Source organism: Hylaeus anthracinus, unplaced genomic scaffold, assembly GCF_026225885.1.
Source record: "Hylaeus anthracinus isolate JK02 unplaced genomic scaffold, UHH_iyHylAnth1.0_haploid 11982, whole genome shotgun sequence".
In the NCBI taxonomy this organism is placed as follows: Eukaryota; Metazoa; Arthropoda; class Insecta; order Hymenoptera; family Colletidae; genus Hylaeus; species Hylaeus anthracinus.
In genome coordinates this window covers 540458-562260 of record NW_026534330.1, presented here as the reverse complement: position 1 = coordinate 562260, position 21803 = coordinate 540458, and the positions used below count along the sequence as shown (strand labels likewise).

At 43.6% G+C, this 21803-nt stretch overlaps 1 protein-coding gene across 3 annotated transcripts; it reads right to left on the bottom strand.

Annotated features, from left to right (window-relative positions):
• Positions 1-420: 420 nt before the first annotated feature.
• Positions 421-20156, bottom strand: LOC128885993 (protein N-terminal asparagine amidohydrolase). 3 transcript variants are annotated; one of them, XM_054140476.1, is made up of 9 exons: positions 19563-20156; positions 15165-15337; positions 11793-11904; positions 4078-4265; positions 3646-3711; positions 3382-3564; positions 3072-3280; positions 2827-2988; positions 421-2748 (listed from the first exon to the last, which is right to left on the bottom strand). In XM_054140476.1, the coding sequence occupies exons 4-9, from the start codon at positions 4262-4264 to the stop codon at positions 2623-2625; spliced, it is 933 nt and encodes a 310-aa protein (XP_053996451.1). In that variant the 5' UTR covers position 4265; positions 11793-11904; positions 15165-15337; positions 19563-20156; the 3' UTR covers positions 421-2622. The 3 variants fall into 3 exon arrangements, with proteins under 3 accessions (XP_053996451.1, XP_053996450.1, XP_053996452.1); XM_054140475.1 differs by lacking the exon at positions 15165-15337 and having other exon boundaries at positions 19563-20155; XM_054140477.1 differs by lacking the exons at positions 11793-11904; positions 15165-15337; positions 19563-20156 and adding an exon at positions 5799-6269.
• Positions 20157-21803: the final 1647 nt, after the last annotated feature.

Sequence of the window (21803 nt, the reverse complement as noted above, 5' to 3'; positions counted from 1 at the left end):
TAAGACAGATAGCGACCTCCGTGGCAAAATGCTCAAGCTTCGAGCAAAGCAGTTCCCATTTTTGCCTCTAGATAACGCCAAAATGTCGGTAAATGATTAAACTTCGTATCGAATTAGAACAAGGATAACCAGATCGATTACCTTCGAACACATCGTTGTTTTTCGTGTTCGAAAGTAATCCAATTGGTCATCTTTGCAATAGGAATGCATCTACAGGTTCTTTACAAACATGATGTCCAGATTCTATTGCAAAATTTACCTTATGAGAGTCGAATCAACTATCACTCCTAACGTTATCAATTCAGACAGGAATAAAACGTCAGGGCTATTAGCGGTGAAATCTAAAATGAAGTATGATGAAAATTACATGAAAATGATCAAGATCTCGATAGGACATTTGCATGGGAACCAAGCACGCAATGGAATATTTTCTTTTATTGCTACCGCATAACCTGTATCTCTGTGGCAAACTATGATATACTCAAATTTTAACGATATACATATTCATCTCAAAGTTCAAATAGTCGGGCTGAACATAGTTTGCCTTTGAGGAACAACAATGGAATTTCGAAACGAACACGGAACATGCACTCACGGCAAAAATAAGATTTATTTCTTCGTCGAACCAATCAAAAAAGTGCTACGAAAGTTTTTCGATCTATCGTTTATTGCATAAATATATATATCACCAAATAATGTTGTGAAAAGATCGTTTCCGCGTAACAAAAAAAAAAAAAAAAACAGAGCGAAAGAGATCGAACGTAAAAGCGTGACAAGAAGAGAAAACAAACCGAGACGCAAGGTATAAAGTTGAAAGATTTTTAACTGCATCGTTATCACTCTGAAAAATTCTCGTAATGTAAGTACGAACGTGGTGTATGGTACACTCTTGAAGAAAATATTAAAGATCGCGATAATCTGTCATTGCAACAGTTTTCCTATTCAGGGTTTATAAACTTTCCTACCTTATCGCCATCGGCGTCAACAAAGAGACTATCGATAACGTCATCGTTGTCATTACGATCGTCATGGATGCTTTTCGCTACTTATATAACACAGTATATATATATATATACTCTTTACCATTATTCCATACCGATATACGAAAAGCTATCCAATACCAATATTCACCTTAATGTAATTTTCACTCTTTTCTGTACACCGTACTTGTATTTAAAAAGCTCGCGATGCGCGATCCGTTTATAATAATAAAAACAACAATATATATACCTCTTCGATTTCTAGAAGATATTACTATAGATTAAATTGACTTTAGCTAGTTCGTATATCGCTAGAACAATGTAAAATGATGAATGTTTTACTTCCTTTGCACGACAATGTACTGTCTTCTATAGGTTAGAAACAGCCCAATTTCTTCATTTATTTCTTTTCCTCAACATTATGTATATTTCGATTAAAGTCGCTTCTACCAAAGCGTTCTCGTAACAGAGTTACACGGAGACAATAGAAAGCTCGAATTCCATTTTACATTGAAATGAAAAGGGCGCTTCATGCTTCTTGGAAACACTCCGATGTAACAGAAGAAGCTTCCTCTCTTTTCCCCGCAAGATTCGCGTGTGATCTTGAAATAATTATTTACATCGCTCCCTAATTTCTCTAACTTTCCTTTCTTTTATGGCAAGTACGGAATGTTCGTTGCTGCGCGAACTTCCCTAATCCAACTAGGAGAAGAAGAAAGAAACAAAAGACACATAATATCGCAGTTTTACGGATGACTTACTCATCGTTTGAAACAAATCTTGATCTCGAAGGAAACGTATCGAGGATCAATAACGATTCACATAAAATATATACTTTCGAACGAGCTGCGGCGAGTACTCTGCAAACTATTCCTTTCAAAGTAAAAACAAACCCCGCGTTATATACATTGACAAAAATGACATTCGCGAACGCGTTAAGAACATCACGACAAAGTGAATATTCAACGATAAGAATACACAATTAACTCGAGACGTGTAGTAAGTCGAGACAATAAGACTCTTGCAATCGCAGCTCGCGTACGTAGTAGTAAAAAATATGTTAAAAGAGAGACGAAAAGGAAGTAGAGTCAGAAAATATAATAAAGTAAATGAAACTCAACAACCGCCGATTGCTAACCCTTAAATTACCGTTCCTAATATTGATCGTTCGCAGATACTATTACTCTAACGACGATGGTTCGAACGCGTTTCTTTTCGTTGTTTTCAGACAATCGCGAATCGACAAAGGCATATGTTCTCGTCGTTGTTCCTCTTATCGTTAAATGAAACAACAACGACTTGGAACATGACGAAACACCTTTGCTCACCGAAACAGAACGAAAGTTTGGCGAAGAATTCGTAGACACGATAGATTGTGCGTGAATCGCTTCGTGCGATAGTAGTATCCACGCTTCGGGAATAATAAATACGTGATCCGAAAAAGACGCTTCACGAGCAATGGTGGATAAGATAAAATGCGAGACATGCGCGGAACCGTGGTACGTCCGCTTTATTACGGTGATTCTTCGTCGGCTCGCGATTCTATTTTTGGATTTTCTATCACCAGGGGAATTTCGCAAACTGCTTTTGTCTTTCCTCTTTACGCCAGTCCACAAGCGAAAGGACAGCCGAAATGCATTATTTAGTATCTTATAGGCTGCCAAACACCGGTGGCTTCGTCTCGACGATAGTAATGAGGTCTGTTATCTCGGAAGACGGTGACGGCCGGAAATTGATTGTCCTGTATGTACTTGAGCGTCGCCCGAACCTGGAATGATAAATTAATTCCCTTTCTACTATTTGATCTCGCGTAACCTAAACAATTCCAAGGCCACGCGTACGTTACCTGCGACACAAAATGCGGAGGTTCCACCTCTGGGGAGGTCGAGAGGTGCTGCAGGATAAATTGATCGGATTGGGCTAACCAAAGATCGACTCCTCGGAGAGGATCGTAGTTGAACGGACCGATTCTGAGCAGTCCGAGGGTGCAGTCGTAAACGTCCAAGACCTGTATACGCAATGATAATACTTTTTTGTATTTTTAGTATTCTAAAAAGATTAAGGATCGCTGCTTATGGGATCGATACACACCTGTTGACCACCAGTCAATTGTCTGGCGCCTCTTAGCGCCTGATCAGGACCTTTATCGGGGAAGGTAGCCGGAAAAATTTCCCCCGTTTTTACGTTCAACCCGATGCCGTAGATCACTGGCCAATGGATACCACCTCTTACGGTGGTGTTCAGCTCACCCACGCAACAAAGGGTCAGGTCGATCTCCACCGGTTGCTTGTGAAAGGCAGCTGTAAAAAAAAAAGAAAAACCGTATCGTCGATGTTCCTTGTTCTTTCTTCGCGTTGTCTTCGTTAAAGAACGTACGTGTCTCGATCAATCGAGAACTCACAGAGAATATTGCAGAAGAGTTCTTCGGAATAGTTCCTCGGATCGGAATAACCACCGACGAGTTGAAGCTCCAGACGACCCTCTGGGTATCCAAGAGCTAACTCGGTTACCCTTTGGACCATCGCCGCGGCGGCTTCCTCTGTTCCAGCCCCGTCCAGATGAGCAAATGCCGCAGCCCCCGAACCTGCGCACATACACGTATGCTTATTTCATGTCAGAGATCATTAATCGCAGTTGCAGAACCTTATCCTAGGAGGATGCTCACCGGAATGCTTCACTACAACGATTATGCAGGTTGTCATATCGTCTGAGCCGATTATGCTTACATTTTCTGAAAAATAGAAGAACGGAAAGTCAGAAGATGATACAAATAGTCTAGGCTCCAAAAATAAAGAGTCAATTGGATTGTCGTTAATGGTAACGATTGTTTTTCGATTCCGAGATTTAGACTCTAGCAAAAGTATTGCGTCAATACTGCGATATACATAGATAAATGCTAATACCGTTCAATATTTTTTGCAAGAATGGACGAAGACGTAAGAACGCGTTCCGTCAACGTTACACTTATTATAATAACCAATACGAGCGAGTGGACGTATTCAAATACGGAAACACACTGTTCCTCTCTTTTGATCGTTTATGTTCAGGTTAAGACACGCGGTACGCGACGTCGGTGGATACGTATGCATCTACTTACTGTCGTGTGGCAAGGTAGCGGCCATTTCTCGTTGTTGGACGTAAAGAAGACCCATCGGGCCGACCAACTTGGCTGGCATCGAGTGAAGTTGGGCAGCGGTCTCACGATATATCGGATGAGCCGCGTACAAGGACCTGCTGTCCGTCGGAATGTCCTCCTGCAGGACCCCGTTCACCACCAGCACCATCCTGCCCACCAGAACAAACAAACAAACGCCTCGATCGGTGCGCTGAACCTCCAATTTCGAATTTACGCGAGATTCGATTCGTTCCGACTGCAATAATAAGTCGTTCGTATCGTGGATCGTGGAAAGCAATGATGCGATAAGCCCAGCTTCGCAGACCGCGATAAAAGCCGATATTACGCCAGCTCATCTTGTAACGACGACGATACTTGGCAAGGTTCGCGAAAATAAATGTTTAACGATTTGGTAGTCAAGGGTTAAGAAATCGATGGTTCGAGGACAGACGGACGTGGAACTTTCGATGAGGTAGAGCGGCGTTTTCACGGTCGAATATTCGAATTGGTGTTTATCTGAACGCACGATCTACGAGGCGTTATGACAAAGCCGATTACAGGATCGAAAGATCGAAGATCAGCGACAGGCATTGTTGGCACTCGGACTCGGACTCGGACTCGGTCGCGTTGCGTTGCGTTAATCGCATTAACAATAAAACCTCGGGACAACCGTGGCATTCGGTCGTCGGACGGGCAGCTAGCCTCTACTCCGACTTACCCCAAAGGTTAAGGTCATTTGCCTCGAACGACGTTCCGCATTTAACCTTTCGTTTGTTTAACGAGATTACCCGGACAAACAGAGAAAAGAAACTAGCTTCATTGGGAGTCGCCATCACCTACCCCAACCCTTCCACGAGCTTCCACCATTGCCTACAGATTCCCTTCGCGATCTTAATTTTCTAACGCCCTATTTTCCCTTGAAAGGAGAAACCATTGCGCAACGAAGGGTTAACTCACAAAACCTAACGTAAATTCGGACAAAAAACAAACAGAGAACAAACGAAGATGATCAAGAGAAAGATGAAAGATCGGTTTATCGTGTTTTTTTAGCACCGCGCGTAGATAAAGCAAAATCGTTCGAGCTTGCGCGAAACCAATTACCGTCGTAACCGACCCGTGGCTTTCCAAGATCTCGAAAACACTCCAAACAAGTGTTTGGAGCACGTTGTTAAGTTTTCGGCAAAGATTCCGTCCGTTGTTCCGCGACGTCGCTGCTCGCGCGATTTAAAATAGATCTTTCGAGCCGAAACCAGATGTCCCGTGTCTGCGTTCTGTGAATGTAAAAACGCGAGATCGCGAAAGGATCGTCGTTCTCAGCTGCCATCGAAAAGAGTGCTCGCGTACACAGGAAAATAATTTCTGTACGAGAAACGACATACATCGTATACCAAATCTGTCGTATACTCTTGTTTACCGTAACTTTATTATTCTCGAACGACGCTCATAAAACTAGTATATGTACAATGGACGAAGAGGGAATTACCGGATATAGCAAACTGGCACGTGCATAGTAAAAATGATTAAACGAGTATAAAACAAACATAAGTAATAGCAAGAAAAACAGGAAAACTATGTTTTCTGCACGAGTCGAGCGCATACTGCGAGATGCTCGCGATAATTTGCATTTTTACGGCAGAGTTTAACGCGTTCAAGTACTAAACGAATTTTCTATGTTCTCGATTATTTCCATTTGCGCGGCTCACCTTGCGTGATGAGGATGTAATCTCCTCGACAGATGTAACTTTTATCGACGAAAACGCAGCTAATCGAATGAAAACGTTCAAGATTTTCTTTATAGTTGTTCACACTGAAAGTCGTTAACAGGAAAGTAACCTACACGCGTGTATCACAGTTTGCGAACTAGAAAAAGTCAAACATGGCGGACGATGTCGAGTGTGATTCACTGTACATATTTTTATAGGAGGGATCGAGAGTAGCATGGCGCCGGTTGTCTCGTGCAAGAGTTTGACTCGCCGTTGACGCGATCGTTCATAGTGTACTATGTTCCAAAGTTCCAAAAGCACGGAGAGGATAGTCGAGAAAGAGTCCATAAAAATTCGTTGCACAGTATCCCAGGAAGCTCGCTAACGCGCGAGTCTGCGAGGAGATCGAGGAATCGCGACTCGATCGAGGACGTCCAAGCGAAACGTCGCTGGATCCGTCATCGGGGCGCGACTACGACTAAAACATTCACGACATCGTTTCATTCAAACGTCGCCGTGGTCGCCTCGACTCATTAACAAATCGCGCTAATTATGGCTTCTGTTATCGGTCAAAATGCCGATTGGTCGATCGACGCGATCCGCGCTCCGGTAGTGGGATGGGTTAAAATCCAGCCGGGACCAATCGAAGCGGGTGGTACCGATCAGATATCGAACCGCCACTACCACCACCACCATGAACGAGAAAATAACATGTTTGCTTCGCATCGAACGCTCTCCCGACGGGGTCTTTGAAATCGAAATCTCCCCTGCGGTATACAATTCCTCCTTTTTGTTCAGCCCAGCGCTGTTTCGATCGTTTTCCGAACGAAACAGCGCCCGATACACTCTGTATTATTCTTTATAATCGAGACGATTACTTGCAACAGTTGCTACGCAACTGGACAACAAGTTTACACCTTTTGCAGATTGATCTTCCATCAAGCATCGCGTTACCTGGAGGCACTAGAGCCGTTTCGTAAACGTGAAAACGGAAACGATGCGCCGATGAAAGGGACACTTTCGTCTCGCTTAGGTATCGTTACGAGCACGGGCCAGTATTTATTCCCACGAGATCCACGATCGTATCGAGTTTATCGCGAGTCAAAAATCTTGCATGGGATTAAACGGAAAAAGAAAGGAGAAGAAGCGTGAACGGGCGATAAGATCGGAATAGAGAAGCGTTCAGGCAACGTGCGATTACGTAAACCATATTTTAACGACCTTTATCTCGATCGATGCGTGCAAACGCTTCGATACGCGCTAGAGGGAGAGATCCTTCCTATCGAAGGGAAAAATCTGTTTCTTTCCGTTGCGCCTTTCGACGAACCACGTGCTACAACCTCGATGAAAAATACGATATTGGGGCCGGTTTCCAGAATACGTTAAATCTAATTAATGGCTAGCTACTAATCTTCCTGGGTAGAAAAAGTGTCGACGAAGAAGAGAGAAAGGAACCTGACGATATCGTGAAGCTTGGTCAATCTTTCGCAGGAAAGGACTCGCTAACTCGGAGGACTTTGTCAGAAATTCCCATGACGCGCGGAAAATTAGAACCATGCCGACGGTAAGATTATACGGCACCGTCCGTGTAGCCATTGTTACCAACGAAAATTACACTCTTCAAAATCCATTGTACCAGATTGCCGGTCGCGGCACATTTTCTTCATCGTCCTCCTACACCCTTTCATCCATCCTCCTCTTCCTTACTCCCTCGTTCGTTTCTTTCGTCGTTTACCGACCAACCGGGAGACGTCTAGACGCTTTGTTCCGATCGAGTTATAAATTTCTACACGAACCAAACTAGTACAGTCCCTCGACGACTCCTTCGACGGAAGTCGAAGATCCGTCACGGTGCACGTGTTGGTTTATTTATTCATTCATCCTCGAATATCATAGTCGCGTTCAAGCTCGTCTTCTCCACAGAAATGTGGCGTTTACCAGAATTCCCGAAGTCGTACCGGAATCGTTTCAACCAAACTGTATCTCTCGATTTCAGCACCGTGAATCGTCGTTATCGCTGCTCCAGATACTCGTACGACGATATTTATGTTCGCGGTGCTATCTCGACAACCGGTTGTTTTTTCAATCCTGTATCCTCGTAGCGTTGCACGCGTGTATACACGGTCATTATCTTCGTTGATGAAATAAAATGTAAACGTAACATTTTTCTTGTTTCCAGCGACGATCGTCCAAGTAACTTTGTCCAATCCAAATCCAATGAAACGTACGTATGTATGTTTATCGGTGAATGTACTTGGGACATTCGCTGGGCACACAAGACGATCAGAAAAAATGTCACGAAGAGGAATTCCCTGGGTAGGATCGTAACGGGCAGGCGGACTGACGGACACGGAGTTCCAAGTCTCGGGCAGCGTGCACATAGCCTCTTAGAAAGGCCGATAATTAAGGTAATGGCTACTTTTCAAGTGGATTTCCGTGTGGCTCGATCCTCGCATCCAGCCAAGCCAGCCTCTCCGCCGATTATGGTCACGAAGGGCCTCGACGTTTTGCTCGTTTCTAGCCTGGGCCCTTCTCTCCGTCGTCTTTCCCTCTCCTTCTGTTTCGATTCAACCGCTGCCTTTCCCCTTGTCCTCCAAACGATAATTGTACATAGCTCAACTTGGCTCTCGATCGCTATCACGATAATTCCGACGGTGGAAAGAGTCGCGAGCACGCGTCTTTTCTTTTCGATACAGATTTTTCGGTCAAAGGCAGTCCCTTTCTTCCTCCCTTTCTCTCGAAACAAGAGGGTGTTAACATTGGTCAAAGTCGACGTGGAACGGTGAAGCGATGTTCCTTATTAGCAAAAGAAAAGAGTCGACGGCAGAGAGAGACGCGACGATCGTGAATGCAAGCCACGACTAACGGCCACTTTCGATCGAAACCTTTCTTATCCGCGATCCTTGGTCTTTTTGAAGCTATAATTTAGAAACGGCATACCGTAGACCTCTTATCCGCTCCTCCGCCCTTTTCCTTTCTTTCTGTACCGATTACTCGCAGAATGCACGCCAACCACGTAGTCACACTCGTGCCGCGTTACTCGTACACGTACGTACACGTATGCGTATATATGAGCGCGTAATTACACAGCCGAGATGCGGCGGCGCAGTTATTTATTTAAGCGTGCAAAAGGGCCGTAGCCATTAACGGGTGCCTTTCCTCGAATCACCCTCTTCTTCACGGCCGCACGGTATTCTAATGGCCGGTGATTCTACCGAGAATCTCGAAGACCGCCTAAGCTTTACCACCACCGACACCAGAAATTTTCTTCCCGATATTTTCCTTCGAGTCTCTTCTACCGACGACTCCGTAGGCGCTCGATTCGCATTCGATTAAACATTTAGACCAACGACGGCGAACCCGCGGTCTTTCGAGGTGTTCGACGCGACCTATTCGTATATTTCGTTAATTAGCTATCCTCTTCGTTTTCCAAGCATTCGCGAACGACGTGTACTTTAATTAATTGAAATTGGAATGTCGTTACTTTTGAAACTGTATTCGTTACACTACAGCAGAGAGCTGAAGCGTGCTCCGGTTTCTAGAGTCACCCCAGAATTGTGCGAAGCGGGGGAAAAACCCCGTTCAAAGTGTAATCGTATCGCGGTTACGCGCGACGTGTCGAGATTTGTACACTAGTTCAACGATTAATTATCCGACGTAATTAAATGCCTAATCACCATTATCCTCGTCGTCGTTAGATACGGATCTCCGTTGGCTAATCGGTCCTCGAAGACCAAGATAACGATCCGTGGGTCGCTCCTGATTGCTACGCGCGTAAATTCCGGCTTCCAGCTGCATTTACTGTTTCAACTAATACGTTGAATATAAATGTTCAATTAATAGCTGTCGTTGTTGCTCCATGTTTGCAAGTAGAGACGATAGCAAGAGCCATAGGGTGGGCAAAGATACTCTCGGTTCATTTCGCGTTATGGGAAAAGCCTCTTCGCCAGTCTTTCGTCGATTTCTCACGAATAGCCGGTCCGAGAGAACCTATAGTCCTGTAGTCTGCAAAGAAAGTCACCGGGGACGATAAAAAAGAATCGTCGGTGTGGTAATTACCTAGCTGGGAGAGCGTGTATTCAAGTCCGGCGAGCGTGGATACGGAGTCGCAAGACGCGAGTGGAAAATTTCACGCCGTCTACTCGATCACGCTTGTCACGAGGGAAATGATAAATTGTTATTACCAGCGGAGGATTGTTTACGCGGAATAAGGAGGAAGCAAAAGGAGAAATCGAGGAACGGAATCGAATCGTTTCGATAACGACACGTCGGGAAAGAGGTCGACGTCATTCGACTAGACGTTTTATCTCTGCCAGAATGGAATCGCGATCGTGCCGATGCACCGTTGAAATCGTTAACGTTTAGGATCGTTATTGTTTTCCTTTGACTCGCGTCGTAGCCTCTATGTTAACGCATCACGTGCCAGAGACGTAGGTGGAATCGTTTCACAAATCGGGAAGGTGAATCGACGAGGGCTGGGAATAACGATGAAGCACAGTGCTCGCGTCTCCAGATTACCGGAAACGCCGAATAACTCAACCGAGCGTCATAAAATGAAAGAACAATCGACAATAATGCCTTTATTCGTCCGTGCTGACTTCGACTAGGTTCTTTTTTGCAGCGCGCGTATTCTGGAATCGTCAATAGGCCCCTGTCTCTTTTCGTTCATTCATCGACCGACCTTCTGGTTCGATGATACCGCAAAAATCGCGTAGCGATTGCAAATTTAACGATTTTTCAATTCACCATCATCGTCACGTATTGAAGCACCAATTCTTTTGGCACCAACTATACACGAGTTTATTATACCGACAATTCGTCCACGGCGGGTTCGAATTCTCGTTAAACGTACATAATCCAAGATAGCGAGAATTTATCGAAAAGGTTATCGGTGAAAAGCGAGCAAAGGACGTTCCAACGTAACGATCCGTCTGTTTTTTTTATCTAACGAAAACGTGACGCGCGCCTAGAAACTCCAAGCTCGACTTTTTCCCCGGAGACCGCAAGGATCTTGGACGGATAAACGGTCGAATCATTCCATTAGATAAGATTAGTCGGAGAAACGGAGTGTGGGCATTCCGAGGACGAGGGAAAAACTAAGGATCACGCTGGATCCATTATTATCGGTCAAGACAAATTTGCCACGTTCCCTGGGCAACGCGACCGATGAAAGTCGACCAACGTCGCGCCAGGTATGACAAGGCTTGCGAAGGATAAAAAAACGAAAACTCTCCATGTATCTCAAAGTGAAAGTGGGATCTGCTGTTTTTATACTTTTACTGAGATTTGCCTTTGACGACTATTGGACGATGTATTAAGAATCTTAACGAGTAACGAGTACACTAGCAGTCGTTTAAAAATGTGTAAGAAAGAACGAAGAAGCACGTGCAGGAGGAAGAGAAACGTTTAAGAAGTAGCGAACCGAATCTCTGCCGAAGATCGATTTCGGTTTTCATGCTCAAAGAGGGTAGCCCGTCGTAGAGCCGAGGTTGCGACTGGGACCGGTGCCGAGGCTATTAAATTTATGGCTTTTCCCTCGTAGAAGCGGAAGGGAGACGATAACGTGCATAATAAGCGCAGTCAGATAACGGGTGACGCGTAAGTTACTGCAGTCCGATAAACGGTGACCATACATATCGCGAAGGGCTTACCGATGTTCGCCGTTCGGAACTTACGAGCCACACCGACTCCTTCGGACAACGAATCTTGAAGCGTGCATGCTTCAACGCACCGATACGATGTCTCCATTTTACGAGTTTCTAGCACGCGTTCGGGGAAGAGCGAATTTATACGTTTTCCTCGAATTCAAAGACGATATTCGAAGAATTACATTCGCGAGAGGAACCAAGGCGTATGAGTAAAAATACCGCAAAGAAAATGAGTGAAATATTGGTACGCACCTAGGTCAAGGGCGAAGGAGACACATTTTATAAAAGACGGAACAAACAGAGTGGCTATCGTCGAATATCGAGGAATCAAAGGGGTGTAACTCACCTTGCGTCTCTCTGAATTTCTCTTCAGGCCAATTGACACGTTCCCGCCGCCATTTTCGAACAATTCCTCCACGCGTGATTCACCTCCTCTCGTTCAAGTTTCCGTGAACTTTCTGCAACAAGAAACCCGCGAGGAAACATTAGAGCGAACTAAAAAAGAATTCGATAGTCGACCCATGTTTCCGTTGGCGAAACCTGGTCTTTTACGTTTGTTAAAATACTCTAAACTTTTTATCATTCGCTCGTTTACGGGATAATGTTTGAACAAGGCGCAGCTGGCTTATGCGTCGACAGGTGGATAAAAATCTCTAAAAGGATGCGATAAACCCCCTAACTTTAAATGTTTTTCGATGCTCAACGGTGAATAAATGTGTCAGCACAAGTTCGCACTTGTATTCCTTAAACTTTACGTAAAAAAAAAATGCAGTAATTCCTAGAGCAATCGCCATCGTAACGAGGATTCCCCCTCGAGCGCGTTTCTTTATCGTTTTGCTCGCCACTTTCGCGGAAAAGTTCTCTCGCTTTGAATGTGTGGGATCGCAGAGCTAACGGTAAGTTGCACGCTCGTAAGTCTAACGATATTACGAGTTCGCGTCCAAGGAGTTCAAAGACGAGCAAGGCAAACGCGCAGCTGCCTGTAGATGCTATTGAAAAGCTGCAATTTGTTGCTTATATAAATAAAATAAACGCGAAATACGCGTCCAATACTCCCATGTATTCGAGTGCTCTACGCAAATCGTAATCATGTCTTTTAAATGTTTCCTGTTAACCACGAAGGAAGCTCGAAAATTCATTGGAGCGGCCAATCGCTATCGGATATCATGGGACGTTAAATTCGTCATTTTATGTCCTGTCCACACCGTTGGAAGCCGCACCTGGCTATCCTCGATTCCTCCTAAATTCTTCCTCCCACCTTCCACGCGACGACTTCGAAAAAACAAATATACCGCGTGCTTCCATGTAAAGTAACTACACAACCGGTAAACTGGATTTGCATACAGTGGCCCTGCGAGCCTGCAACCGTCCGGATCTTTACATATTTATGCGCTACGACTTCCTTCGATTGTTTATAAACGTACTCGCGCATTGGTTCGTCGACGCGACGATCATGCATTTTTTTCCCCTACCTCGACGCGTATATTGTACGATCGGAGTGGCAGTCGAGGTTTCATTATCTTATTGAAAATTGTTGGTCGATTCGTTTAACCCTTTCCTCGTGTTTTCCGACCAAGGCCAAGGGAATGAAATATGTTTACGTTCGACTGGCAACGGAAGAAACGAGGAGACGACCAACGGTAGTTGTAAATTATTCGAAAGACAATTTTCCCTAGGAAACGCCGCGGGTACAAACGATAGTGGCAATAATCGCGAAATCGCGTAGCCTGCCGAAGGGATCAACTCTTCTCATACATGTACAATAAGCAGGAGGGCACGTGTACGGTATAGGTAAGAAGGAATACGAATAGGACGCGGACACGAGCACACAAGCGTGCACATATACGACGAGCTAGTCCGCATTCCACGAGTGGAACAACCGGTACACGGTCCAGTGGCTCTCAAGTTGCGACTCTCGAGAGATGCATTCGAACGAGATGGAATCGTTATGCAACACAGGAGACGAGTCAGTGGCCCGCTCGATTCGCGGAAGATGAGCTGTCCTTCCGGGTCTCCTTTCTTCCTCTCTCACTCCTCTTCTACTTTACTTTTTCTCTCACTCTCCCCCTAGCCCCTTTACTCTTTTCTTTCGCTTCGCCACTTTCGCGCGCACGCGTGTCCACTTCGCTGCCTTCGAAATCGAAAGTCCGTGGGCAAAGAGCGGAAAAAAAAAAACTGTAAACAGTCCAAGCAAAACTGGGATGAGCGTAACTCTTATCTCGAGACAAATTTCGTATAACATTGATTACAGTAATTAAATCAAAGTATTATATTTATATTGCTATTTATAGAAAGGTGCATCCAAAGTGCATGGACTTGCATTTTTAGAGTCGAGGAAAGGACTTTGTATCACTTCCAACGTTATCCTGAGATTTCAGTGTTTACGAAACATTGCGACCGGCCGAACTGGAAATACTCACGCTCCAATCTTGCCCGATACACCTCGTTTTTGTATAAAGTTATACAGACCATTGCACAGGATAGAACAAATCATTGAATGCTCACCAAGCACTGCTCAGTATCCTCGAGCGAATTTCTTTTGCTTTCCCAGCTGATACTAAACAGTAAACACAGCAGCGTCGTGCTATGGGTTCTATTTACGGTGCATTGTAAATCGAATTTTCACAACGTATCTGCATGCAAGTTTGTGAACGGTTGGCTGTAAAAGCGCATATCAACGAGGATCCAAAAGGGACAACGTTGCGGCAACTTCGTCCTAATTCTCAGCTCCATAAACCTCTTCGAGAGGAAACTATTTCGAGAACACCGAGTGCATCTAAATTTCTGGCATCGTGCTTCGGGCTATGCTTGAACCTGAGTTTCTGATTTATGTGGGCCCCAAGGGGAGTCCAGTTGCCAGGCCTCAACACACCTTCCACCTTCGAGCAATACACCCCGCACACGACACGCTATTCGCGTCCGTGTGAGTGCGGCGGCCGCGATTCCGCATCGATACGTATACGCGGAAGATGCATTATCCTATTAAGTGTGCGTATACATATATCTAAAACGCATCTCGGTACGTACGTAAACGGAGAGATACACGTACAACGGTGCGAGTGCATTTACCTACGCGAGTGCTACAGTAATGCGTTAACGGAACACATGGGAAACCTTCGGGAACAAGATGATGCTGTAACGTTACAGAACAAACCACAAGAAAAGAAGTATTCTTTCAGACTAACGATCGAGTAAATCGAAAAAATATCGTTCGTTTCATAACGATATCGAAAGCATTGAAATCCAGACCTCCACAGGGTTGCGCGTGGTTAATAAACAATATTTATCTGGGAGTTTAATGGACCGTTAAAATATCATCGTTAGTGTATCGGTAGAAAATAAAATAAATTTCACAGACTACGCGGACGAAAGCCGTAGAAGGAATTCATACGTGAATTTAAAAAAAAAAAAATTGAAAAACAATTCATTTATGCATGAATCGATGGTCAAGTAACTTCAACGAGAGAGTTGAACGAGAGGAAAGGAAACAGAACGATCCAGAAACCGAATTCCACTCCTGTAAAGAAGAAGCTGATTCGCGTATAAAATTGAAACGTTACGGAAAATGATGGCGTATCGTTGGCTGGCAAGTAGCTATCGCAGGTGAGCTAGCGGGAGAGCAAAAGGTTAACACCCTCTACTAGCCTTAAGAGCGTCTTAACTCAGTTAAATCCGTGACTTAAGAGAGTTCGTAGCGCCGAGAGAAGCATATACATACACCGACCATCCGCCCCTCGTCCTGCTCCTCCTACTCATCCTTCGTTTCGCCTCTTTCCATTCGTTAAGGAACCCTTCGAAAGGATTCGAGATCCAGACGATCGAATCCAGATTCTTTTATCTCGCTTTTCGATCACGCCCGTATCATGTGCGCGTATCGCTCGAACGTGGCCTCTGGAAACAAAATCGGAGCGAAGCAAAATTAGAACCAAGTAAAATCTTTTCTAGACGAAGATGGATCTCTTTCTAACCCTTTGCGATCCAGATCTTCCAATATCGTTACATTTTTAGGACCACGGCTGGCTAAGGGACGCTAATGGTTCTGCCATGTAGATAATCTTGAGCACGAGTGTTGTCTAGGAACTTGTACATTCTACGTGTACAATGTTGATTGCAGTATCGTCGCAGATCTCGAGATTTAGTTGTTACTCTAACCGAGGTGCAATTATTACTCACGGTTGGGCAACTTTACCTGTCGATCATCCGTAACGATAGCGCAATGATTCACGATGCAACGCGAGTACAATTTCCAGCACGTTTCCACGAAAACGTGGAGAAACGTGCATGAATTTTCTCTTCCCTTTCCCCTCGCTCGAAAAACGCTAACTTGCAAGCTTTATCGATAATTAAATACGCGATATATTAAAAAGTCGATAACGATTGGTCGTCATGTTCCAGGAAACCTCGAAAGATGGAAATCAAACGCGTGAGAAACTCGCGGTCGGTGTGGCTGGCGAACATGGGAATATATTATACCTAGCTATCGATTATAATTCCATAGTATGGCTCGCTTAAGTACCTTCCGACTAAAGTCCGCGGCCACGTGAAAGTATACACGTATATAATATATTCGTGTATACTCGGATGCGCGACTAGCCGCGTAAGGTGTTCGATCTAAACTTCCTGCGACCTGATATCTAATAACGTTTCTTTTCGAGATTGACGTTTCGATGGGACACGAACGATCGTATGCTGTCCACGAAAATTTGTATAGCAAACGGATTAAATGGATACAGTGATTGAAAACCAATCCGCGAATTCAAGAAACTCCGAGAGGTGGCGCGAACGAGAGAAAACGATAGAAAAAGGAGCAGCGTGGCGCGAAAAAGAAAAATTAAAGGGAAGAAGAAGCAGAGAAACGAAGAAAAAAAAAACGTGCGAGCGAGTAAGGATCTCGCGTGCAAATACATGCAAAGATGGCTCGGTGGTTGCGGGGCAAGACGTGCCCGTGTCTGTGGGCAAGCGAGCTCGTGTGCGCGCGTGCGCGTGTATTTAAATGCACGTACACGTGGTACAACAAAACGCGCGATACCGTGCACACGTAGGCAAGATACAAGACGAGGCTCCAGGCGCGGTCAGATTAATGAAACTCATGCGAACAGTGACTCTCAATCCTTGACGGATTCCGGAAATTAAAGTTTTGTAAACAACGAATTCGAGTTTCGAGCTAATTAATTCGTCGCTGCGGAGGTTGAGCGCGTAAATCGTGCGATACAGATATCAAGAAGATGCACTTTCCTCGCGGTTGAGTCGACACTGTTCTAAACCTGTAGCAGACAGTTTCGTTCAATACCGAACGCATCCTACTTCAAGAGGGTTTCTTGCCTAACAGAAATTCGCCGTTAATTCCGACCATGCCGAGATTCCATGATACAAGCTTAATTAACGGAGGAGCGGCGCTAATCCTTCGAGCGATGGCTATCGTTTGTTAACGCTGGCTAGAAGAAGCGCGGCCGTTGCGTTTAACAGAAAAACGAGTGACCAATTAAAGGGATCCGATCGATTGCGAACAAGTGAATTCTTTTCTTATCCGAATACTTCACTTGTGCAATCACCGATCGTTCTTTCAATACGTGTGTAAATATCACGGATGAAACTTGTACAAAAATCACATGCGATCGTGACGCAGCGAGACAGAGATAGCGTACTTCAAGTTCAACTCTTCAACACACACCCACCGGTTCAAGAACCGCTTGCGTGGCTTTTATTTATACGTCAGGTAGGATAAAAATAGAAATCAACGTGGAATTAATCGACATTCTTATTAGTCGGCGTACACGCTGCAGCCGATCATAGTTTTACAAGGTGTGCGTAATGCACGCGTTTCGTGTCTCCTCTCGCAAGTGGCAACGAGGATGCGAAGCATCGTCCCATAAATTAACGAAGATATGCTGGAATCTTGCAAAGAGGTAGTTTCTTTTCCATCAGTGATAACTCATTCGCGTACGTGTACGTGTTATTTGGCGATAGGAGACACGGTAGAAAATGTTTACGAGCGATGAAAAGAAACTATTTTTGGAAGGGATACCGATGTAAATACAGTGTAGTGCGACGGTATTGAAAGATCGGGGTCATTAACTCGAAGAATGGGATATAATAGAATGAAGGTCGGTGAGCCAAGTTTTGTTTTCACAGCTGTCGTCCGCTCGAGTCAAAGAAACATAAACAGTGGTAGGAGTAATTTCTGATTGCGAATCGTTGCAACAAACTATCGATATCCGAGGTATTAATGCGAAACTTAATGCGATGCGGGCAATAAGAATCGAGTAATGGACCAGCGACAATTAGCAAAGCAAACTGTACCGTGGAATAAGTTGAGATGAGGAAAAAGTCAATTACGGAAGTACGTGTTCGAGCATAGAATCGATCCGACGATCGTTAATTAATTGTCAAATTAACGGAAGTTATGGCTCCTCGAGTACGACTAAAAGGAGCCAGGTCCGTTAAGCTCGCGCTGTTGGTACCTGCTGCATGCGTACATTCCTGCCACCGAGATTTATTGTGAACTCGTCGATGGCACATGGGAGCATTACCAAGTCGTCGCGGCACGTTAGATTTATTTAATCGTTGCTTTTTATTTTCTTAGCCACAGGGAGGCTAACTATACATTCGATGAAGTTTATTTCTTCCCTTGTACGCTATTCCCGATCGGTGTACTTATTCTTCTACTATTGGGAATTGAAGTACTTTTTCTTAAAAGATTAAGGATCTTCTCTTGACCTCCTGTGGATTACAATTACAATACGCATTTTCAAAACTACATATTCCTGATACCTTGTTGACCATGATTCGTGTACTCGCAGGTAATTGATTGGCGCGCTTACTAATTACGCTTGTGCTACACTTATACATATGCAGAGAACAGAGAATAAGCGAACGTTCATTTATTGTGGTCATCCACGCGCATATTGTCACCTGACGTGCAGCGTGATGTTGCTTTTTTTTTTAACAAGCATCGCACGCAAATGATTCTTTCGTCAGAACATGTAACGTAATTTGCGCGATCTACGCCATCGGTTCTTGCAGTCGATTATTCTAATTTAAATACAAACACGATTTCTACGCTCGATATCCTTCACTTCCGGAATGCGAGTTACGATCAGTCATATCGAATTAGAGTTTGCATTGGAGCAGAAAGTGTCCAGCTGCGTCGAATAAAGGGTGAATGAAGATAAAGCATAATACGTACAGACGAACAGAAAAGGAGTGATCGGTGAATAATTTCGTGTCGATGAAGGAACACACGTTGCATATTCAAGTAGCGTTACAGTCAGGAAAGACGACGGGTGGGGACGCGACGCGTCGCGACGAGAGTACCCTTTACGTACTCCGGATTGGATCATACGCTTCACCGTCCACAAATTGTGCGAGTTGTATGTACACACAACGGCGCGACTTTGCTCCTGTTTTGCGCACGTGTGCGTACAGTATTTTCCTTGAGGTTAGTCGCGTGTCACAGGCTTTGCATACTTTTTACGAGCGCGGAATAAAACATGCGAATGTAACTCGGAACGTTAACGCTCTTCCCTTAACTTGTAAACAGAAACTAGCGAGCAGTATCAAGGGCAGAAGATTCAGACAATTTTCGTATTCTCCTAACATATATGTATATTGTTTACTGCTAAATTGAGTAAATGGTTCTCTAGGTGAAACTTCTAAATAAAGAGTGGAACATCCATCTAAAGAATTTCACGTGTATCAGGGGTAAACGGTGAGTGTAAATAAATTTCATCGAATCTTGGCAAATTTTGCAGGTCCGTGAAAGCAAAATTAATAACAAACGACATAACTTTACGTAAGCGCGTCTAGCTGCAATTTAGAACAGTTTTTTCAGAGACAGATACTCACACGACGTTCTTCCAAAGTCCAAACTAAGCAAAAAATAAATACGGATAATTTGATTTACAATCTCTTTCTTTAATGTATTACGAAATACGTACACGCACGAATAAACGACATCTGTCGCTAAACTAACCTAAATCTCGATATCGGTTTCAAATATTCGCGCAATATAGATCGAGTGGTTCTATACTCCCGCCTAAATATTGGCGCTTCGTGAAAAATGATTGACAACCATTCGATATGTCAACGTGACACTGTATGAAAGTAAAACACTTACCAGTGTCGTCGAGTAGATCGTTGATGTAGACAAGTTCAATTTTGCCGGCAAAAAGATGCTGCGTCGATTGTTGAACCTGACGAAAGGAGCCAGCCGTCGTAAAATCGTAGTTATGCAACACGCAACTGGTGGCACACACACGATACGGTCGATCGACAACAAAACGTCAACAAAGAGAGTGCGTCGTCAGCCGACGACGTCCTCGTTTCGACGTTGTCGTCCACGTAAGAGAACACACGGTATTATCGAGCGTACGGTTACGAATCCGAGAGAGAGACAAAGAAAAATTGAAAGGAAGACGCGAACAAGCGGAAAAGAAAAACGTTCGAGACAGATAGAGAAGACGTGATCCTGGTAGGCGCGTCACTCACGAACCACGAACCACGAACCACGCTTTCACAGTCGAGAGAGCGAGAGGGAGAGAGTAGGACGATCCGAGTGACAGCTGAGCAAAAATTCAACAAGATCGGATAGACCGCAGCGGTCACGCTCCCTCGTTACACTCGCTCGTACTGTCCGTGCCGTCCGTACCGTTCGCACTGCCAGTCGTGTTTGCACTTTACCTCGTACGAACCCACTTCGTACGTTTCCGCCGCTGCTCGGCTCTCACGGTAACATGGCGTCGCTCCACGCTTCGAAGCCATCGTTCCCTTCTCAAAAATTATTAATATTTAAACATTCGATATATTTATCAACAAAATATGGAAAATTTTCGTCGTTTATCGATACGGGAAACAAGATTAACTTTCAAACAAATAATAAACATTGACTATTTTTCTTTGATAACTTATTGAACATCTTATTTTATCGCGAACGGTAATTGTTTTTTTCGATTCGAGAGAAAAATACGAATAAATATTAGATTTCGAGACTGAGACTCCTAACGAAAAGCATTCGTTTATTCGTTCCTCTTGATTTGTTATTTAAATAACTTTTTTTTTTTTTGAATAACGAGCAAATTCATTCATTACGTAAATGAGAAAACAATCCTTTATGCATGTGTTTGTATCTACATAATGAACAAATATTTATTCGAAGAAAAGGTTTATCTAAATAAAGAAACTTCTGCTAGATACGCGTATGTCCAACTATGTTTAAAAAAAGTCACTCACAACTTTTCCACTCGAGTAACTGGTTAGAAATTTTGTAGGATATAATGCGACGAATATAAATAGGCAAATGATATAATGCATACATATACACAGATTCGTAAGAAGTGTTGTTACAGTACTACCATCTGGAGAGAATTGACAAAAGCTTCGATTTATGATCAGCATTCAATTGCAAAACGTCATCTTTGTCAGACGATCGTCGTTGTATATGTATAAAACGAAACTGTATATTTTGCCAAAAAAGATACCTTTCATCCTCATTTGCATAAGAGATTTAAGGAGACATACACATCTAATTATACTTACTATGTCGCTTCATTCGTTTTAAATTCTGCTATACAAGCTGTTATTTTGGAAGCATTGAAGTCACTGACTTAGTGCAACGAGTGATTCGACAATTTATACGAGACTGTAGTATAACAAATAAGCGATTACATTGCTAATGTCCATACTTCATTTCTTTAATACAGAATCTTCTCTACTTCAACTCTGATATAGAACAAATGAACACGTTGTGATTATTTATCTCTCGTTTGTTAGCTCACGAAATTAACTCATGATTACCGATTGAAATTACCACTATACAAGTTTTTTTTAAGTCAATTTTCCTTTTTTTCGACACTAGACCAGCCTCAGGTCTAATATTGCTTGAAAGGGGAACGATTTATGTTTTCCGTTGATGTGCGTCAACGATAAAAGGCAAGCGTCAACAATCGACGTTTATGTGCAGCTCGTAACGCTGTAAATATATAATTTGTAGATACGTTCCAATGAACATTACCGTGAACCAAGAGTTTGGGGCGTGGCTGTTAACACTTTATGGAGATATCTATTATATCGACTAACGGCACTTGCTTCAAAAAAATCATCTAGGATCAATTTAACGATGGTGTGTCTTTATCGAATACACAAGTAAACTGCGATCACTTTTTAAGTACAGAATCGAGTCACAAAAGTTTCGAAAAGTAAAACGAGCTTTTTTACGAACGGAACAACCAAGAACCAACTTTTTCTCGATCGTAGCATTCCAAGTTATTTTTGCAATTAAAATATGTACAGGAAGTTTAAGATTGTACAAAAAAAATAATGTTTGAGCTAAAATGTTGAAATGTTAATGTGTAGCATGCCG